At 36.7% G+C, this 13,929-nt stretch overlaps 2 protein-coding genes across 8 annotated transcripts in view; one reads left to right on the top strand and one right to left on the bottom strand.

Annotated features, from left to right (window-relative positions):
• Positions 1-13,929, bottom strand: part of EML5 (EMAP like 5) — a 290,414-nt gene that overhangs the window by 12,639 nt on the left and 263,846 nt on the right. For 5 of the 6 annotated variants that reach the window (XM_034768124.1, XM_034768126.1, XM_034768127.1 and 2 more), the window contains 7 exons: positions 12,658-12,866; positions 9,935-10,092; positions 6,895-7,009; positions 6,101-6,289; positions 5,669-5,841; positions 3,526-3,688; positions 2,261-2,364 (listed from right to left, as the gene is read on the bottom strand). In XM_034768124.1, coding sequence (XP_034624015.1) covers positions 2,261-2,364; positions 3,526-3,688; positions 5,669-5,841; positions 6,101-6,289; positions 6,895-7,009; positions 9,935-10,092; positions 12,658-12,866 — 1,111 coding nt within the window. The remainder of the gene's footprint in view (positions 1-2,260; positions 2,365-3,525; positions 3,689-5,668; positions 5,842-6,100; positions 6,290-6,894; positions 7,010-9,934; positions 10,093-12,657; positions 12,867-13,929) is intronic. The other variant, XM_034768125.1, reaches the window with a different exon arrangement.
• The window catches only part of ZC3H14 (zinc finger CCCH-type containing 14), an 81,744-nt gene that overhangs the window by 57,453 nt on the left and 10,362 nt on the right, over positions 1-13,929 (top strand). The window lies entirely within an intron of this gene.

Here is a 13,929-nt window from a genome sequence, read left to right as displayed (position 1 = left end):
CAATAGGTTTAGAAATAATAAACTGATTTTTATAGTATTCTGTGATTATGAGAATCTGGAATTAAAGTAAACAATTTACCAATAAATAAATAAATATATAAAACATGGCTAACAAAGCTAAAAAGCAGATGATGAAACTAATAGTTAAAATTGACCAATGAGGCAATTGTCAAATATAGAAAAATAAATTATGTGAAGTACAATGTACAGAAGTTGAACAGAGATGTTACAATTAGAGCTAGTCAGAACATTTTTTGTGAAATATGTTTTCATGGGAAAATGCTGTTTCACGGAAATTAAAATGTTTTATGGAGCTGTATGAATTTTAATGGCATTTTTGACCGAAAGGTTCCCGAGGTCCAGGGCAGACCCTGGTCCATTCCAGAAAGAGAGATCCAAATCAAAAGCTAACCTTTTTGCTCTGAAAACTGACATTTTAATAATTTTCCAGTTTGCAAAAACTTTTGAAAGGTTTGGTTTTCATCCTGCACTGGATCTAAAATACATTTCAAACCTCGAAAATCCTCATGAAATGAAATTAGTGGTCTCTGGCTAGCTTTAATTATAATGTACATGTACATTCCACAACCTGAAGAGAAACCCAGCACTGGTTTATATGATGGATTATAATTTATATGCTGAAAATTTGGGATGCTAGAATGTTTCTGGATCAGGCTTGAGTATTATATTTTAAAATAAAGTTATGATACAGTTAGGGCTAGGTCAACTGACAGTGTTTCTTTCAAACACAATTAAACAAGGAATATAATAAATTAATCAACTCACTATTAAATCATAAAATGAATAGGTGCAAAAATGGCTTGGGACCTGCTGACCTGAAAATTCTCCCTCTATCTGATGCTATCCCGATTATGATCAGGATCCCTTTTGTTTTGAAAAGGAATGGGTTGCTGGCAGGACATTCTCTCTCTTTAAAGATCCAGTGACTTTGGCAGACTTGAGCTACTTCATACCATTGTGGGGAGTGAATTCCAAATTTCAGGGCATGCTACAGATCCCAGCTCTTGTTCAGGGTTTTGAGAAAGTGGGAGATGTATGGGGCTGGTGATTTTTTGTTTTTAAAAAGAATGTTTTTTTCAATTAACCTTTAGTGCATGAATGAAGGTATATTGCAGGATTTGTTATTTTGTATTCATTGTGATTTAACAGAGTTGTCAAATGAGCCTAGAGCATGGCAAAAGTGATTTTTATTTCTATAAAAATCAAAATAAAGTAATTAAATATACAATGTAAAATAAAACAATGTAGTTAAAAAAAACTAATGCCAAACATAATAAAATATAATTTTAAATATAATCTGTTTATACAATGATTTATTTTGTATATTTTTGAATACACCAATAATAATCATATTTTTCTCGTATGGTAAACAGCAGTACTGTATATAATCTAGCACTGTCTACTACACATGCTCTAATAGGCTCTGTAAAACTTAAATGATCACAGGCTTGTATTATGCAGGTTTTTATTTGAAACCAATTTTATATTTTTTCCTGACTTGCCCTCAAATTGCTATTTCCAGCTACTGCTGCAATACATTCAATTAACTGGGCGAATGGGATGTATGATCTCTCAGGTTGCCTTAGATCAGGGGCTCTCAAACTTCATTGCACCACGACTCCCTTCTGAGAACAAAAATTACTACACAACCCCAGAAGGGGGGACCAAAGTCTGAGTCTGACGTAGCCCTGCCGCCCCGTGTGATGGGGTCCAAAACCAAAGCCCAAGGGCTTTAGCACCAGGCAGGGAGTCTGTAACCTGAGTGCCACTGCCTAGGGCTGAAGCTCAAGGGTTCGGCTTCGATCCCGGACCCCAGTAAGTCTAAGTCAGCCCTGGTGACCCCATTAAAACAGGGTTGTGACCCACTTTGGGGTCTCGACCCACAGTTTGAGAACTGCTGCCTTAGATGCTGGATCAAAAGCTGTAAAAGGTACTTAAAGAGCGCGAAAACTCATAGCCTCCATCCAGAGACCATATGCATCTAATACCCTGATTGGGCTAATTGCCAGTGGTCTCAAGTGGAGCCTATATATTCTTCCCATGTGACTGTATAATGTACGACTACTCTGTTGCCAGATCAATCAGGCATGTTTTAAAGAAAAATATAGATCAAACACAGTAGCGTTGCAGTATCCTTCATGATAATATGGTCATTTCCAGACCTATGGTTTTCTTTCCAGGTGGGAGACATCTGAACTTTTACTCCAGTAGCAAGAGTGAATCTGTGTGAATTAGGTACCTGGTCCAAGTGGCCCATGTTATTCTGTCAATCACTGCCTGGTCCATAAGCTGTTTTCCCGAAGGCACTTCATAGACCTGTCTTTTGTAAGACCCAGTAGAGACCTTTGAGGATGAACATCCAGAAATAAGAGTTCATGAGAGTTAAAAAATTTTGAAGATATTTGAAGTGGTAAGGATATAATTATACACTCAATGTTATTATCGATGGCTCTGAAATAGAGTAGAATCAGAGGAAGTATTCTGTGGGAAGATTTCATGCTTCCCAAAAATGTATACAAGTAGAGAACAATGAGAAATGGTGATCAATTTTTAATTTAAAAAAGTCTTACTAATAAAATGTGAGTGAAATGCATGTACATTCCTTACTACACAGCCCCCAATTAAAAGAGTAACTGTTGTAAATAATGCAGGTATAAACTGGACTTAAAAGTTGCTTAATTGGCCTGGGGAGGCTCACCCCAGTCTGCGTATGATCCTTTGGTGGTGAAGAGGCCACATAAGAGCTCGTATGCTATTCCCCCTCCCTGATGTTGGTGCAGTAGGGAAAATGGAGTGCTGCTAGGACATCTCTGCTCCATGCTGATCCCAATATTTATTTTTGGCCTGTTGGAGCCATTTGCTCCAGTGTAAATTACAGCAGCCTGAAGCTTGGGCTTGTGACCTCATAGAAAGGGATCAAAATGTGTAGATACGTTGTGAGAGCCATGGCAACATGGGTAGAGTGCTCATCAGAGGAGGCTTGTACTGATAGGATGTGCAAAGGGACACTTCCTCTATTATTATGGTCAAGAATCTGAAGGGTTTGCCATAGTTTCCTGATGATTCCTGGGAAGAAAGATTGTACTCCTTCTCACTTCCAAAAGGTTGCAAACCCAGCTTCAACAAGGTGATGAGGCAGGTGAACAGTCAGTGTCACTTTTTAGTAATTCAGAAGTACACTTCTGCTTTCTGTATTTATTTCTCACACTCAGGTACTAAGATGAGTCCAAACAACTTATTTTTATTTGTGATCTATAGATGCCTATCACAAAACAACCTCACCATCTAACACAGCTATCAGTTTCTAACCATGATAGGCCCAGGACTGAAATACTGGGGGAGCTGCTGGTCAGGACTGAACTGTGATTACTGGAGCTTCATAAGGAATCTTGCATGGTTCTGTCACTAATATATTTGGTATGAACAAGTGTTAATAGACCTTCATGAGCAATACATTTACTTACAAACTTAAAAATAAATACAATGATCTCAAATGACTGATACCTGGAGAAAACGGCTATCTGCAGAGAAGTCCATCTGGATAACAAAGCTTGGGATATCTTTGCAGTAGCTAACTCGATTTAGCGTGGGGCCCAATGTCAAGTCATAAAAATCCACTGCATTCTCACTAGTACCCACTGCTAAGTAACGAGAATCTGGACTGAACCTGAATAGATAAATTGTTTAAGAAGAGAGGTTGAAATTCAAAAGAAGAAAAAAGTAAGATCTTAGAATTTCTTTTTCTATTTTTTTTTCAACCCTCTGATATATATATATATATATATATATATATATATATATATATTTTTTTTTTGCAAGGTAGTGTTACAAAATGGATGCAGCTCTTATTCTAAGTGATGAAAGACAAGAGAAAACATAAAATTTATCTGGTCCTACTTTCTCTTTCAGCATGATTTATTATTAGTAATAGAAAAGATTTAAAAATGTGATTTTTTTTCTCTACAATATATTTGAATTACTATTGCTTCTCTCAAGGAGTTCTCATAGCAAAAACATTTTGCACATGGTCTGACTGAATTTCATTCTAGCCACAGACTAACTTTCCAGCTGCTGGAAAGAAGATTTAATCTTCACTACTTTAAAAAGATGGGCATGTAGATTTACAGAAGAGAGAATCAATTTTATTTTTCTTAGCAATGAAGGATGGAATGGAGAGTAGAGCCATTGGATGGGACCACTTGAATGAAGTGTAGCCAAAATGAAATCTAATCAGCTAAATATTGAGGAAAATACACTGTTTACAAAGCAAAAAACTGAAAAGGGAGGAATAATCTACTATATAAAGCAAGATTTGAAACTGAAATAAAAATGTTGGAGTAATTTACGTTTGGTGAATGTTAATGTTTGTAGACCTGCCAGGCAAAACTGATATGTGAAAATCCCTGTAGTTCTTCTATTAAGTATCTGATCACACCACTGTGTAAATGTATCTTTTCCTGTTATATTTTTGATTGTATTTTGCTCCATAAAAGTGTTCCAATCCTGTCTCCTTTTCACACACACACAATGTTTTACCTTCAGTCTGCCCTATGCTTAATCTACTGGTTCCTACTCCATGTCTGTGAGGCCATTAGTCTTGAAATCACTCCTTAAAACTAATTTCTTCTAGGAATCAATTAATTCTTTCTTGTACCAATGATCTTTCCTTACTCTCTCTTCCCTGAACTCTTGTCTAATCTTGTCTATTTTTTATTATAAACTCTTTGGGGAAAGGAACATGTTTTATTCTGTTTTTATGGTCTTCCTAAATCCTTACTTTTTAAATTATATGATCCAGAATGTTGCAGCTTGACTACACTTGCACCAAAATCAGAACCATATTGTCACTTCCCCATCTTCCATTACAATCAATTACATCTTATTTATATCCTAATCCAATTCAGAATTGTCCTCGTTTTCAAATCCCTCCATGAACTTTCTCCATCTTAATATTCTTACCTTACAGTCACCTTATTCTCTGCCACTTACTATTCTATTTCAAATTTTGTCATCTATCTCCCCTCCTTGTGACTCTCCTCAATCAGGAGTCACTTTTTCTCTTGTGCTACCCTAACTCTGTTGAACTTCTCTCTCCCTCTAAAAGGCTGAGTTGATTTCTTCTCTTTTGAATCTAGAGTTCTGAACTGGGCTCACTTATGACAGAACCCTTCCATTTCCCCTTCATTGTAAGTAGTGTCTGACGATACTTACTGACATCTCTACTGCTTAGGTTCCAGCTTTCTGTTCTACTCCATTTGTTCTACTCCATCTTCATATGTCCTTTTTCTCTTTATGCCTTGTATTGAAGTCATTATACCCAATTCTGTAAAGTATTCACTCTATTCTATCTCTCTGCAAAGCATTTTGTAATACTCTGTACGATGGATACTATACAAAAGTAAATTATATTGTATTATAAAACTATTCTCAAAGCACACACTTTGAAAATTACACTGGTTTTGGAGGGGATTAATATGGTGTTTTAGGTATATGAACTCCAGGTGAATAGCAACTTTTGAATATGGGACTTCCTTATAAAATAAATCACCTTATGTGAGTGGAGTTTTTGTTTTTAAATTATTGCTTGCTTACTTTATCAGCTCATTATCACATTTCAAGGCTAGATAAATGCCATGACTTTTCTGACCTTATGTCTTGGATAGCAGATCTTCTGTCCCTTTTTTTCCCCCATATTTTTAGAGAGGTCACCAGCAAGATAATAAATTCTCCATTTTTCATGCCAATAGCCACCATGTCCCCCTCGGGGCTGTAAGAAACAGTCCGAGCTGCATGTCCCAAACTGACTTTGTTCAGCATCTTCTGTGAGAAAATAAAAACCAGAAAAGAGGAGTAAATGTTTCTATTTATGCATGTTCCAACATAATCCATAACCACCAGTTTCTCATTAACATTCAATGGATACTTTTTATTATGCAAAAGACAGTGCAAAAACCACTATACTAGCTTAGTTTTTCTTACCATAGTCTGAGAAACTATTTTAAATTCTCACTATTGAATAAATCTCGGATTCTTTTTTGCTAAAATTATAGCTGCTTAGTACTATTAACTTTACACCAACCTTTTCAGCAATGTCCCAGAGTCTCACTGTCCCATCTTCTGCAGCAGAAAGGAAAAAATCTCTTGAAGGATGTGTAGCCAGTCCCCAGATAGGTCCATCCATATGACCATTAATTAGAATGTTACATGCTGCATTTTTCTCTCCAACTTCAATTATTTCAGCATTCCTTGTCCCAACAAGAATTTTCCCCTGGGACAATGGTGAAAGAATTATTACTGTAATAATATATTAGCTAATACTTATAAATAGTAATAAATGAACCATGGTTATAATTCCATCAAGAAGGGCTGCTGAAATTAAATAAGGATTAAATTTTGTTAATGAAGAGATCGGCATGTGAATCTTCTTATTGTCTGAAATAAGTCAGACATCAGATATAAAACTGAATCATTCTCTGCCTCCAAATTTAAAAGGATGTATTCGATTCAAGGGTTGTTATAATGGTCTGGGTGCTAAACATGGAAAGCGATCCTTTGTTATTTTTTAATCAAGTCGTATACACAATATCATCCTAACTGGGACTAGTATTTCCTTAAGTGTATTTATGTGTAGACTAGAAAGTATGCTTTATGACAGATAATCTACAGCCATGGTAAGCCTTTAATTTAAGAACATTTTACATTATAAATTAAAGTTAGATTCTTCAGTAACTCTTTAAAGTTGACATCAACTTGTATTAATTATTCAAACTAATAATCATGAGAAAAAGATTCTGCAAAAATGCTTCTGTATATCAATTTGCTGTATAATAACCCAAGGATTGACAGCAATATATTAAAGAGAACATGCCTTACTTTGCCTCTACACACAGAACGAACACAGTCAGTCATCTGTCCTGTTTCCAATCTGAAGGCACGACATCGCTTCAGCTCCTGATCCCATAGTTTAACAGCCCCTCCTTCCTTTGATCTAATAAGATAGTAGCCAAAGACACTTAAGTATGAAAGCTAGCTCATATTTTAGTCAATTAAAATATTTTGTTACTTAATGTAGTTTAACGTCTCTCTCCTTCCCATTTTTTTCATTTAGCTTATTCCCTCCTAAGAAAACCCACTCCTAAAAAGCATGGAACTAAAATGATATTGGCTGCCATCATACCCTTCACTGTTTGTGTGTTATATCCGTTTCCCTCAGCCTGACTCTGTCTTGTCTATTTAAATTGTGAGCTCTCCAGGGTAGGGACCCTCTACAACTCTGTACAGTGCCAAGCATAATGGGGCACCATTCTTGATTGGCCCTTAGGCACTAATGTAATAAACAAGATAAAGGCATTATAAGTTTATTCCTTAAAGATTCCATTAGCATGTGTATAGGAAAAATATTAATATGCAATATATACCAGTCTAAAAAAAATAAAATTCAGATTATAGATAAATAAATTTATTAAACCTTAACAGTTTTTAAACCAAGGTTGATTTGCTTTTCGACTGTTTTAATCTCATCTTTCAAAAACACATTCATTCTTTGATTTGAATGAATTATGTGTATTAATCTATAAAGATGATCAATTTTGCTGAAATCTCTGAATTACTGTCCAGAGGAAAAATAAATCAAAGGCATAGTTAATTACAGATTCTGTAATTCATATGGTGCTCCTCAATTTCCTGCACTATAATGCTTCTTCCCTACTGTAGTGAAATGGCATTTAGAAAACTCTTTTGTGTAGTGACTAAAATCATATGATGTGAAGAAAGGAGTGAATTTCCCAAACTACTGGTTTAGTACTATAGGTTAAACACTACCTGTGAGCTATAACAGTAAAACAAGTAGAGTGTGAAGGAAGAGAAGAGAGAAGGAAAGAGGGAAGCAAAAGAAAATACAGGAAAAGAAACTGAAGAGGAAAACTGAAAGAGAAGCAATGGGAAAGGTGTTGATGGGGAAATAGGAAACAGAATAAGATTTGTAGCATGTATTTTTAATTATTATTATTGTTTATTTTTATTCAGTGCCTTCAATGTTCTAGATGCTTCATAGAACAAGTAAAAGATATGGTCCCTGTTCTGTAGAGTTCACAGCCCACAAATGGAAAAGGCATGAGATGGTAGACAATGGGGATGAGGAAATGGCAGGAAAAAGGCCAGATTCTCCATTACCCCCTTCTTGTACTGGGTGCAGAAAACAAGGTCAGTGGAGACTAAGTTATTTTTGTGTCTCCCTAATTTTGGCCCAGAATAAGGGCCTTCCCAGCTCTAAACACAACGTAGAGCAGCCAAACACAGCTTCTTAGAGCAGAACTGAGACACTAGGGTAGAGCAATAACATTGTGTGGTTATTTTGATAGGCTGTGCATGCTCTGTGGAGGTTAATTTTAATTATGTATTTTAGCTATAAGTGTTACTAGACCAAAGCATTGCATTACATTTCTGCTAAATGATTCAATTACTTATCATGAGCAACTGCTATTTTTCAACAGATAGTCATAAATATTGATGTGTAAGTATGCAGGCTTCCATTGCTCTTAAAAGTGGTCTCAGCATATCTTCAGAAATCTGTGTGGTCAAAGCATTAGCCAAGTATGAAAACAGATTGCATACATCAAGTTCCCTTAGGTGGTCACTCATACATCTTCTGTATTTGATTAGTAAGATAGGTGAAGAGTCTCAAAATGCAATTCAGGGAACAAGAGGAGGAGATCTGGCTTTTAGTACTTTTGATCTACGTTAAATGCGCACATGCACACGCGCGCACACACACACACCTTTTTGTCACCTTTTTTTTTTTCAGGAAAACTGATATTTCCTAGTGATTTCCATTATCAAACATACTACAAAATTGTATGTCTTTGTGGTTTTAAGTAGTCTGTATAGTTTACATTAAAGTGTGCAATGTGTTTTAAGATTCTTCAGAACAGAAGAGAATGTACAGCAGTTATGAGCTGATTTTATTTTTACCTTTTTCAATATATTCATTGATTCTTTTGAACCTATGTGCTAAGAATATCCTTTTGGCTTTGAGACATTCAATATTACATTAGAATGTTGAGAAATAAGTAGCAAATAAAAAGAACATATTAAAAGCAAAACATCTTTAAAAATGCAAGACTATTATTTTAGGGAAATAATCATAAATTTGATGGAGTTTTGTATTTGGATGCAGTGTATGTTAACAGCTATCTCCAAGGGAAAGCAAAAAGAATCACACCAAAATGAAAAGAAATATGTAGTGTTCTGCAATATTGAATCTTGTTGAGCTTTCAGTCTCATTAAATCTGCTGTGTGCTATTGGCATCTGCAAACGAGGCTAGAGGAGCAGAAGACAGCTCCCTCTCACGATGCTGCTTTCCTCTCTACTGCATCCCTTCTAATGCCAGCTCTGAAAGTGTAAAAAGGGATTGGAAGAAAACTGGCACTGGTAATGAAAATAAAGGATCTTCTTTTTGAAATCTGATTAAGACGGACCCAAGGGCCATGCTACTGAATAGGTTTTCTTTAACCTTTCAAGTGTCTCATGAGTTTTCCTGACAAAGATATCTGTGAGAGAAAGGGGTGGTCAATTTATATTTCATGGCAAGGGAAAACTGATAATTTCATTGTTACAGTTCAGGCCTGTATTTCCCCTCAGTGGTCCATCAAGGGCCCCATTCCCCGGCTTCCACTGTACGTAATGCTCCCATTGTAAAAGAGTATTTATTTCTTTACTGTTTCAAAACTATTTGACCTAGTCAATCTTAATCTTAATAATGAAAAATCATCACGAAATGTTTGAAATAGCTTGCATAGGTGCTTAAATAAAGTGACTGATGGTAACTACTGGAATTTCATGTTCTGAAGCACATTTGTACCGCACATAATATCTTAGTAAAACATATTTGAATGATAAAACAAAAAGACTCACGGTCTTTCTTTGCCTCCTGTTACGATTAGACCATCTCTTAGTGTAGTGTACATTGTGAACACAGGCCCATTGTGAGCTTTGGCCACAATTCGTACCAATACATGATCTTTCCAAACACAAACATCTCCACTGATGGTACCTGTAAATGTCAAGTTATTCTGAAAAGGGGGGAAAATATACTTATCATCTGATTCTGAATAAGTCAAGAATACATTTAATTTTTGTAACAAATAAATAAATAATAAACACATTCTACATTTTGGGCTAGACTGTGGCTTTATTAGTCATTGCTGTACAAGTGGTGTTTGTAGAGGGATACGGACCAAGGGCAGATCCCAGAGGTACTCCGTCTGCAGAGGAAAAAGGCAGGCAGATAGCCTCCAAGTTAGAGGGTGAGCACATAAAAGAGACTCAGTTGCTATGCACTTTTAAAGGCACATGCTCTTCTCCAGTCAATGTGGAAGAAGGATAGAGCAAAGGTCATGCCTAGGCTGAGATGTCCAGCACTGCAGGGAGCATGAACACTCCCCTCCCGCACTGAGAAAGTGCAAGGTATGGAATTTAGGGACAGAGCTCTCAAGTCCGTTCCGCATCATCCCTTTGCACAACCACGGAAGAGCAGCCAGGAAATCAGGAGCAGCTAAGATACTAGTTAGTATCATGTTTCACACAAAAACAGAAAGTCAGACTATTACTACTATACTTCAAGCCCAATGTTTGATGGAAATCATCTTCAGTGTCCAGCTATTAGGTACAGCACTTCCCTCAATGGAGTACAGATATGGTCAGTTTAAAAAAGGAAAGAAGTAAGAATCTAACTCAATGGAACATAACTATGGTTTTCTTTAACTGTGCGTCCTATTTTTGAGGAGTAGTAAAGTTAAGCCTAACTACCTTAGGTATTCAGAAGCAATGATATTGAAAAATATTTAAAACCAGTAACAACTAAATGCTTGGAAAGTACAAAATGTTTCTGTTAAGTAAGTGCAGAATTCTTTATGTTTCAAATTATTGGTGATATTTAATACATAAGATATTATATCAATGTGGAGAAAATACATTCCCGTGATTGACTCTGCTGATTTTATCTGTCATTGGTTTCCCTTGAAGTCACATCTCTATCTAAGGCACTAATATAGCCTCCATTATCATAGTATCTGAGTTCCTCACAATCTTTATGATGATGATGATGTTATATGCATTGAAAACATTTAATTCCCAGAGATCCTGATTCACTTTCCAAGCTGTTTACGGTATTTACATGACTCATTGCCACCCACCACTGAAATGCAGCTGAATCTGTGCAGGGAATGACCCAGCTGTTTATCTGTGTACAGCAACATCACATAACATCAAATGACTAAAAGTGAAGAAAAATATTATATCCAATTGAAACTGCAGTGGGCATTTGGCAGGATGGATAAATGGGAATGTGGCCAGGAAACTGCTACTAAACACCATCCCTATGCTTTTGAAAAGTTGCCCATACTTTTAAAAAAATTACTTATTTATCTAGATTTGTATGCAAAAGTAAAGAGAGGCACTTATCCACCCTCCCTAAGCACCCTTGGTATAAATTACAAAAACAGAAATAAAACTGAAGTGCCAGCAGAAGACAAAACAAGAACCACCCCATGGTGGGCCCAAAACCTTAATAAAAGTGGAAAAGTTATTCTCTTAATTTCTTCCGGTTGCCTCTCCCAATTTAACAACATCACCTCAGTCTTATCTGGAATGAACTTCAGCCAGCAAGTTCCCTGCAGAATTCCACATAAAAGTGCCTTAAGGGAAGAGGTACTACCTCCCTGTACCACCTTCTGGGAATCTTTAGGCAGGAGAGAACAGAGCCACCCTAGAGCTTCTCTAGAGTCCACAGATAATTCTTCATGTTTAATGAACACAAGAGATGAGAATCTCAGGTTTTAGGTCTCAGCTGAAAGAGGGCATATTACTAGGGTGACCAGATAGCAACTGTGAAAAACCGGGACAGGGGGTGGGGGTAATATATAAGAAAAAGTCCCCCAAAACGGGACTGTCCCTATAAAAACGGGACAGCTGGTCACCCTACATATTACAATGACCTAATTATGCTGGGCTGCTAAATATTGACTTGAAGGGAAAAGTGGTACCAACCGAAACACCAAACAACTTCTCATAGATGCTAGATTTCTCTTGGGGATCTCCCATCCAAGTATAGATCAGTCCTGATCCTAGTAAGATATGATGACCTCACAACCTGGGGTGGTATGGCAGTTTTTTATACCTTTTTATAAACTTTCTACATTAAATGCATACTGCATATTGTGACTTATTCCCCAAAAATTTGGATCTTGCTTAGTTAAATTTTGTCTTGGAACAAGCATGGACCCAAAGGTCAAATCTTCCTATCATTTTTTGTAAAGTAATAAAATAGAATGGGACTAGATGGGAATATTTTTAGTGATCAAAAATCAATACATATGAAATTTATACAACACTGGGAGTATCTGAATTCATAACCTTTTTCTAAAGAGAATTAATTTAATTTTAATTAAGAATAAGCTCTAGAAATAATAAGTTTATATACTAATCAGCAGGTTACAGCAATCTATTATGCAAATAGGCATTTATGGCAGAAAAGTTCAGGATAACTCATTTTACTACATATACAGACATGGAAGAATAAAATGTAAAAAGGATGTTTTGTATGTATGTATTTTTAAAGAATTTGTTAAGGTACATACAGCTCCAAAAGCTACAGATAGCATGGTCTGCATCCGTGCATCTTCTATTGAACTCAGTAACCCTTTTTTACTGAGAAGAGCTCTTCCAGCCAGGGTCCAGAACCTCACATGTTTTACTCCCACTGAAACAAACTGGGTATCTGAATCCGGTCTGAATTCTGCTACAAATATACGTTGGTTATGACCAGTTCTGCTGGCAATTTTGGCACCTGGCAAAAAGAAAATGGAGAATTTGAACTTACCACAAATATATGTCTTCTCCCAACACAGGAATCCTTTACTCTGGAGCCTGATGAGTTATTCATCCCCACAATAGTCAAAAAAGTAGCTGAAACTCCAAACTGTTCCTCCTATATAAATCCTGGAATGGCATATCTCCAATGCTTTAAACCCTAGAAAACTATACACATATACAAACTACGTACCCAGCATAGGAAACATTCCAGAATAGAGAAAGGTGGTGTGCGGGAGAAGAATGAAATGAGGAGACAGATCAAGAAGAATGGAAGACTGAAAGACTTGATGACCAAGACAGCATCTGGTGAAGATGCTATGTCTACTTGTAGGCTTTAATTTTCAAAGGGGCCTAATGATCAGGGCCTTACTCCTATTGTATTTCAATGAGATTTGGGAGCCTAACTACCTTAGGTCCTCTGAAAATCCCAGCTCTAGCATCCGGTCAAAATATGCAGAGATTTCCAGGGGGCTGCTCTGCAGATTTTTATCCAAAGCTGCTCTATTTCTCTCTGTCCAAGATGAGTAGAGTACATTCAACAAAATCAGTCTAAGACTTGAAGATGGTGCCTTTCCAGCCTATACATAGTTTTCAAAATTAGATGTTCTGACCCATTTGAAGATGGTTGTCTTAGATGCTTTTTCCTTACCTGCACAGCAGATGAACAAAGTATCTGACTACCTAAAGTACTTTGTCCTATCCAGGAGGCATTTGATGCCTCTGTAGCTATCCAGATGGAACCATATGAACTCTTGAGGATGAGCAAGTTTAAGATAGTGGCATCTTGACTGAAATGGTAAGGAGAAACTTACTAGACAGGCCCTTACTAAACATACTATACAAGCTCTATCTTTGCCCATGTGTGGGTCATTTTCATTACATCCACTCATCACTCCTGATGGATTTCTCCTTGGTCAGCAAAGACCACCAGATGGGAAAGTGGCCAGTCATTGGGTAGCGTATCATGTCGGCACCCAGGGTTCAGGGCTCTGGTAGGGTTGCCAGGTGTCCAGTTTTAGATCGGAACTCCCAGTCGA

This window comes from Trachemys scripta, chromosome 4 (assembly GCF_013100865.1).
Source record: "Trachemys scripta elegans isolate TJP31775 chromosome 4, CAS_Tse_1.0, whole genome shotgun sequence".
Taxonomy (NCBI): domain Eukaryota; kingdom Metazoa; phylum Chordata; order Testudines; family Emydidae; genus Trachemys; species Trachemys scripta.
The sequence above is the reverse complement of the archived record's forward strand: the minus strand, read 5'-3'. Positions and strand labels throughout refer to the sequence as shown.